General features: G+C 38.4%; 1 protein-coding gene across 1 annotated transcript; it reads left to right on the top strand.

Moving 5' to 3' along the window:
- Nucleotides 1-1,490: 1,490 nt before the first annotated feature.
- On the top strand, nt 1,491-7,156 carry LOC146521451 (B-cell receptor CD22-like). Its single transcript, XM_085155392.1, has 5 exons — nt 1,491-1,560; nt 1,710-1,973; nt 2,053-2,561; nt 2,720-2,795; nt 5,578-7,156. Exons 2-3 carry the CDS (start codon nt 1,952-1,954, stop codon nt 2,382-2,384), a joined length of 354 nt encoding a protein of 117 aa, XP_085011518.1. The 5' UTR covers nt 1,491-1,560; nt 1,710-1,951; the 3' UTR covers nt 2,385-2,561; nt 2,720-2,795; nt 5,578-7,156.
- Nucleotides 7,157-7,641: the final 485 nt, after the last annotated feature.

The following is a 7,641-nucleotide window of genomic DNA, read 5'->3' as shown; positions in this document are numbered from 1 at the left end:
CCCATTTCTATTTTTTATGCATAATCCATCATATAAAATGTAATCAAATGAAAGAGTCTCTTTTTAAAATGTGTTTTATTAGTTTGAATCTTTTAACTTCATGCACATTTATTATTATTTATGCACCCCGCTTTTCAGTTATTTATTTGTAAAAAATGTTTGGAATCATGTATGATTTTCGTTCCACTTCTCACGTGTACACCACTTTGTGTTGGTCTTTCATGTGGAATTCCAATAAAATTGATTCATGTTTGTGGCTGTAATGTGACAAAATGTGTCACCCTTGAACAAAAAGTTCAAGGGGGCCAAATACTTTTGCAAGCCACTGTAGATACAGTCACTTAGAATTGCTGCTTCCTGCTTTCTGGTGGTTTCCAGCTGCTGGGAGTCCCCCCTCCAATCGTAGAGTGTCACCAAGATATTTTCTTTAAAAAGTCCTGAAGAAAGCTGCACATGTTGTTTCATGTTTCATTTGACACAGTGACAAAAACAGAGCTGAGAAAATCCACATGTCCATACGTCCTGAACAACGTGAAAACATGTTTGCACAGGTAGTTTCAAGAAAGAAATAGCAGGAGTGCACAGAGCAAGAGGGCGGGGATTCATTTTTTGTAAATGTAAAAAACGTCACATCACTGAGAGGAACGATGGAGGAAACATCTCTGCAATGTCTGCTCAGTAAGTAAAAACCTCTTAAGGTTACCTAAAGTTTATTTTTACAGATTTTTTGAATGTTGATTGATGACAGATGAAAGAAAATGACATAAACAAGAAGTGAAACGGAATTTAAAGAAAGTTTAAAACACAAAGAAGACACATTTAAGCTGTGAAGAGGAAGTTTGAGCGTCTTACACAAAAATAGGATGTGAAAAACTGAATTTAGCAGTTTAGTGATTTTAAAAACAGAACTGTACTGTGGATATACATTTTACTGATACTGTCTTTTACTCAATGCAGACAAAAGGTCTACAGCTCAAAAAAGTAGAACTATATTAACAAAAATGAAAAATCTTGTCTATTTAACAATAATACAGAAATTCCTCCATCCTCAGATGAAGATCAAGATTGCTTGTTTGTGCTCAGGAGCAGAAGAATTAAAATGTCTACATACAACATAAGCAGCATTCATTAACAGAACATAAAAATCTAAATAATAATCTGTACCACAAAGGTAGATGTTAGACTACAATGACTGATCTCTGACACATTGTTATAAAAGTACTTTAATTTAAAGACTTTGTCTCATCTTGAAAATAAATATTTTATGTTGAGTTAATTTTTATCAGTGTTCTGTTTTTAGGTCTGTGGATGTGATTCATGTCTGACTGCAGTCATGACATTTGACAAGTTTCACATTTTGACATGAAGCAAAAATCAGACTTTAGAGGAACATTTTAATCAACACCACAGAATCTCTTCTCTTTATCGGACACAGCAGTACAGAAGAAAATATGACTTATCACTTGATTGATTGATGAAGAATTGATGTGTTTGTGAAAACTCAAACCAACCTTTCCTCTTTAGTTCTGATCTCACTGCTGAGCTGCACAACAAACCAAGGTCAGTAACCTTCTTCTGTCACAGTTTAAACCTGATAACTTCTGTCACAGTTTAAACCTGATAAATGCTCACTGATATGACCTGATTGGGTTCATGTTGCACAATGGAAAGTACAACAGATCATCAGTTTTTCATTTTAACCCTCACAGCTCGTCTGACTGTGAGTCCCAGCAGCTCTCAGTTCTTTAGAGGAGAGTTTGTGTCTCTAAGCTGTGAGGAGGACGACAGCTCTGCTGGATGGACTCTGAGGAGAAACACAAGCAGACGGCAGAGGACTCAGTGTGGAGATGGGTGGGGAAAACCAGTTGGTTCTTCCTGTAACATCAGCGGTCTCCTCTCATGGGACAGTGGAGTTTACTGGTGTGAGTCCAGAGAGGGCCCCATCAGTAACATGGTTAACCTGACAGTCACTGGTAAGCTGAGTGTGTGGAGTTAGTGTTGATGAAGCTGTGTGTAAATGGATGAAATGCTGTAGTTTGTCTCTGTGTTGAGGTGGATCAGTGATCCTGCAGAGTCCTGTCCTCCCTGTGATGGAGGGAGATGACGTCACTCTGCTCTGTAAAACAAAGACCACTCCCTCCAACCTCCCAGCTGCTTTCTATAAAGATGGCTCCCTCATCAGGAAGCAGCCTACAGGTCACATGACCCTCCAGCATGTTTCCAGGTCTGATGAAGGCCTCTACAAGTGTGACATCAGCGGTCATGGAGAGTCTCCATCCAGCTGGATCACTGTCACAGGTGACACACTCACCTGTCTGTGTTTCTGCAGCTTTCAACATTCACAATGTGACGACAACTTAATGACTGTGTTTGCTTTATTTTAGGGGAACACACCACCACACCTCCACCTACATCAACACCTCCACCTGGTTCCACCTGTGTCTCTCAATCACTCTTTTCTCTTGTCCTCACTGTGTCAGTTATTAGTTCAGTCTGTGTTCTTGTTCTTGTGGTGTTACTGGTTCTGCTGGTGAGACTACAAGTTCAAAGGAAAACTGAAAGTGAGTCTGAGCCGTTTCTCTTTCAGGTTTAGTTTCTCAGAGTAAAGTTCTGTAAATTATTTTAACGTCATATTCACAAATTATTTAAACAGTTTCCTGCTGTGATTATGAAACAGTGAAATTACTTTGCTGTTCATTCGGGTTTTTTTATCTGACAGGGGAAGAGTTGGAGATGATGACATCACGTACAGCAAAGCCTCAATTATCAACAACAGCCAATCAGAGGAAGCAGAGGTAGTTTTTAATGTGCTGTGTGTTGAGTGTTCATGTTGATATTCAAAGGAAATATAAAAAAATGGTTAAATGAACTCACTAATTAATTCATTTTGACAGTTTATGATCCAGAGCAACATAAATCAGATGCCGAATTTCCACTTTAAGAGCTTTTTACCATGAAAATACACGCACACACAGATCATCTTACTTCCTGTTGCCTACACTGGTTTATTTTTTATTCTTTACACGGTGAAGATTGTTTGATTTTGTCCACCCTCAGTTTCTTCCTTTAAATCTAACCTCTCTTCCTCTCCTGTTCTGGTTTTTCTGAGTGAAGAAACAGTCCAGTGTTTTCTGTTTGTATTGTTATTCCTTGATTTCATGTGGCATCGTGAGTCTCTTGATGATCGATCCCACTACTAGGCCCAAATTATAAACCTCTGGCACCATTGTTTCTGTTCAGGAGTGCAGGTAAATAACTTTGAGGTGGCATCTTAATCAAAAAGAATAATTTACTGGTCTGTCTTAAGTATTCTGTCTTAAGTCTGTCTTAAGTATTCCTACCTCCTTAGCTCTTTAGATTTTACTGACTTCTAGTTCTTAGGTTTTGGTTCCATGTGTGTACATTGTTGTGTGAGTTCTTGTGCTGTGTTTACCCTCGTGCCGTTATATTTATCTGCCCCCAGCTTCTCTGTGCACTAGTCTTAATAGTCAGTGTGCTCAGTTTTGCATTCTCCTTTTTCATCATGTGTAATTATCCTCAGCTGTGTCTCCCTGCTTCTCCCTCTTTGCCCTGTTGACCTTCTGTATTTATTGTCTGTGCTTGCCTCTGTGCTTTGCTGCATCGTTAACATTCATGCCCTCAGACCTGCCTGTGTGTTTTGGTTCTTGTTCAGTTTCTAGCCCTCCTAGTTTTGTTCTGTTTTTGACTGATGCCTGCAGTAAACCAGTGGTCCTTGAGTTTAAGTTCTGCCTCCAAGAGTCTGCATGTTGGGTCCTTTTCCTGCCTCCCTGCACACGGTCATAACACTTTCATTTCTCTCCCTGTCAAATACAGCAGCTGAACCTTTAGCTACAACACACTGTGAGACAAACTGGTTGTGTGTTTGATGATCTTTGAGTGTTGAACGTTTGTTGAAATGTTACATTTGAAAGAACTTGTCATTTAAAAAAATCCTACTCACTTTATGCTCACACCTCTTCAGTCACTTCAGCCAGATGCTGAAATATCAACCACAATTTATGGGCAGTTTGGTACAGATTATTATTTTGATTTTGGATTTTATGTATTAATAATGAATGGTGCTGATGTTGTCTGTAAACATTTAATTTATCTGCATCCTCACCAACATCAGCTACTTCCTCCTGTTGTTTTCTATGAGCTGACATATGAAGCTAAACTCTCATCACAGTGCTGATGATAGTGTGTTACAAAGTGTGGGGCTGTTTTGTACCTTGTGGTAAAATTAGTGTGTTTTTTCTTCTCCTACTGTTAATAACCAGTGACCAAATATAACCAGAGGGTGATTTTCCAAAGTAGAAAAAATATGATCACATCATCTTTGTGCTACATGAGGAACAATAACTCTGTTCTTTTAACACACATCCTGAACACTAACAGTACATTTAGAAGTTGTGGTATTTGCAGTGATGTCCTCTGTGTGTGTTTTAATGAAACTGAGTTTGTGTCTGGAAGATGTCAGATACATAAACTTCTCTTTGACATAAAGTTTTTATTTTATTCTTCTTCAGACTTTAACCCTTTAAAACTGATCGGAGCGGGCACGCTCTGTTTTGCATAACTATTTTTAAATCCCGGTAGCTCTGCAACCACGTGAGCTAGCGCAATAATTTTTTTTGCATATGAAACCGGAAGAGTTGTACTTACATCTTATGCCATCAGCTTGTCCTCAGTCACAGTTTCCTTCCACATATAGCTTTGCAAAAACTGCATAAAAAGCACTTGCAGCAACAAAAACATAATATTCCAGAAACATGCTTTGCCTATCTGATCAGCTGTTTGTAACACTTCCTACGTTGGAATAGACGTCAGAGCGAACTTTCGCATGTCCGCCATGACCTGCCCGAAACCGAAAGTGACGTCATTTTCGCGGAAATGTAGTTTTTTACCATCAGGGCCTCATGAGCCTATACTGTTGTTTTTAAAAGTTATGTTTGACTTTATGACTTTCTGTGTCGTTTCTGGGATGCTTAGGACTCATATTGCACTGCTGGAAATAGTTTATTTTGATGCACATGCTGCTTTTTTGCAGTATAATATTTATTTTTGTTTTTCCTGCAATATATATAAAATTGGTGTATTTCAAAAATAAAACTATGAAGACACTCAAAATAAATTTCCTGTGGTAGGAAACTATTTTGTGCAACTTTTTTGTATTTACAGTTTTGAGGGATAAGCCTCTTAAATTTCTTTAACTAGAAATATATGTTAAAAAAACAAAAACGATTTTCAATTTTTTTTGTAGTTTATTGCATTTTTTTGCAATTTATGTAATAACTATGCACTTAATGCATACATATTATTAAAATTTGGGCTATAATGGTTGTATTGATGTATATCAACTTGAAATGCTCCCAAAAATGGCACTACAACATGTAAAAATATAATATAAGCTCTGGCGGACTTGGTTCTATGGTAGGTCTTAAAGGGTTAACTGTGATGCTCTGATACTTTCACTAACATTCTCCTGTTGTGTTCATTTACTTTACATAAATATAACAGATTCGTTTGCAGAGCTGCTTATTCTTCTTATGTTGAACTGTGTGTGTTTGTGTTCAGACTTTAAACCAGAGCCAGACGTCGTCTACTCCTCACTGAAGTAGTCCAGCAGTCCAACCACTGACGTCCAGCTGCTGGTCTCTAACTGGTCCACACAGCTGAACAATGTTGATTTGCATATATTCTGTAGTGTCTTCTCATTAAAATATATTCTCAGTGTTTGTATGAGTGTATATAGTATAACTAAAATATGAATGTCATCTGTGCAGCGTTGTCCTGCCTTCTCTGCAACATCAATAAACTTTGCTGTCACATGTTGTTCCTGTCGTGTGGTTCTGTGGGTTTCAGAAGTATTGCTGACGGAAAATGTGAGTTGTGTTTCTAACTGATACACACTTTTATTCAGAGCAGATAAGAAAGAACAGACAAACAATTAAACCTCAACCACCGAGTAAAAACAGCAGGAACATCTTTCAGTGGCTGAAATAACTCCAAACAAATTGTTTGTCTGAAGAGTTGTGTAACAATTTGTGTAAAGTCAGTCAGATTGGTAAGATTTTACTTCACCAAGACTAATATTGAATTAGTTTTAACCCTAAACAGGCACTTTTTCTGTTCACAGCTTTTCTATTTGGGGTTTCTAATGAATGTTAATTAAATCAAAACCTCAACACTAGATTAAATTCAAATCAGTGAGCTGCCTTCATGTACAGTCTGAGGGATTTTCTCATGTGTAAAATTGCTGAAACTATCTCCTCACTCTGTGAGTCACACCTGTTTGTGCTAAAGTGCCCACTAGTGGAAAGTTTCTTTGCATGACATTGTTCTTTAAACATGGCTGCGTGCTGACAGTGCCATCATGCTGGACGAGACGCTTGTGTCGTGGATGTCGCAAGCCAATTTTGACGTCACATCCTACATCAAGTAACACAATCTTTGTGGCGCATTAGCTGGTTGTCACTTCTGGATTTTTATAACTTGGCATGTTGAGCGGCGGGCGCCACAGCTGTGTTTAACTCAAAAGTGTGCAATCATGTCAGTGTTTACCATAATTTTGATGGTATTCCACTACAGGGGGTCAGAGACATGCAGACATACAAAAGTTTGAAAATGGGAAGAAGACATCTTCTCCTAAAGCAGTGCTAAAGTGGCGATATTGTGTTAATGGCAACACCCATTGTTTTGCTACAGTGAGCGACCATTACAGCGAGTATACTGAGGCCTTAGAAGTGTGAGGTGGAGGCAGGTGATGAGATCCTGGTGAGTTTCACAAGTTTTTATTTCAGGTGTGCGATATATGTCACAGATTTGTATTTCACTGGTATGGTTTGAATCATTTTATAGTTTCCATCCTTGCATCATGTGAGGACTGTTAATGGGCTGTTCTTTGTTCCACGCATTATATTTGTATTTATGAGTAAACCTGTTTTATGCTTGTGATAGAACAGCTAAAGAAGATTATAAGAGTTTATGATCGGCCACAGCATCTCACATAGAGTTGTTATGCCTGTGATCAGGATGTCTTTATGCAGGACAGACGTCACAACGTGGTTAAAACAGCAGCTGCACCGTGAACCAACCTCAATGCAGTAAATTTGTAAATCACTGGATGATGAACATTTGTATAAAACATAAAATCAGAACTCTTTATTCTTAACTGCACCTCACCACCTCAAACTGTCCTTTAAAAACACTCTGCATATAAAACCACAGCAGCTCCCCCTGCTTTATCCACTGAGCTGTTAATCGAAGACAAACAGCAAACTCTCATCAAGGTGCTGACAATAATATACAGTATATACAGTGTGAGTCTGTACCTTATGATAAAATATGTTTTTCCTTCTCATATTGTTGAAAATCCACGAGTTCAGACTTTAAACCAGAGCCAGACATTGTCTATTCTTCACTGAAGTAGTCCACCAGTCCAACCACTGACGTCCAGCTGCTGGTCTCAGACTGGTCCACACAGCCCATCAGACCTGAGGAATTTGACTTGTAATATTTATTTGTTTATGAGATGAGATGAGATAGCCTTTATTTGTCAGTTGCAGGTCTTTTGCCCACAACCGAGATGACAGACCTTGCCGACCGTACATACAATACACAAACATCACATTGGGGAGA

This window comes from Neolamprologus multifasciatus, chromosome 3, assembly GCF_963576455.1.
Source record: "Neolamprologus multifasciatus chromosome 3, fNeoMul1.2, whole genome shotgun sequence".
In the NCBI taxonomy this organism is placed as follows: domain Eukaryota; kingdom Metazoa; phylum Chordata; class Actinopteri; order Cichliformes; family Cichlidae; genus Neolamprologus; species Neolamprologus multifasciatus.
This window is presented reverse-complemented; position numbering and strand designations above follow the sequence as displayed.

Coding starts and splice junctions, on each gene's coding strand:
- LOC146521451 (XM_085155392.1), top strand. CDS start 1,952: ATGGTTAACCTGACAGTCACTG. Junction 1,974..2,052: donor GGTTAACCTGACAGTCACTG/GTAAGCTGAGTG, acceptor CTCTGTGTTGAG/GTGGATCAGTGATCCTGCAG.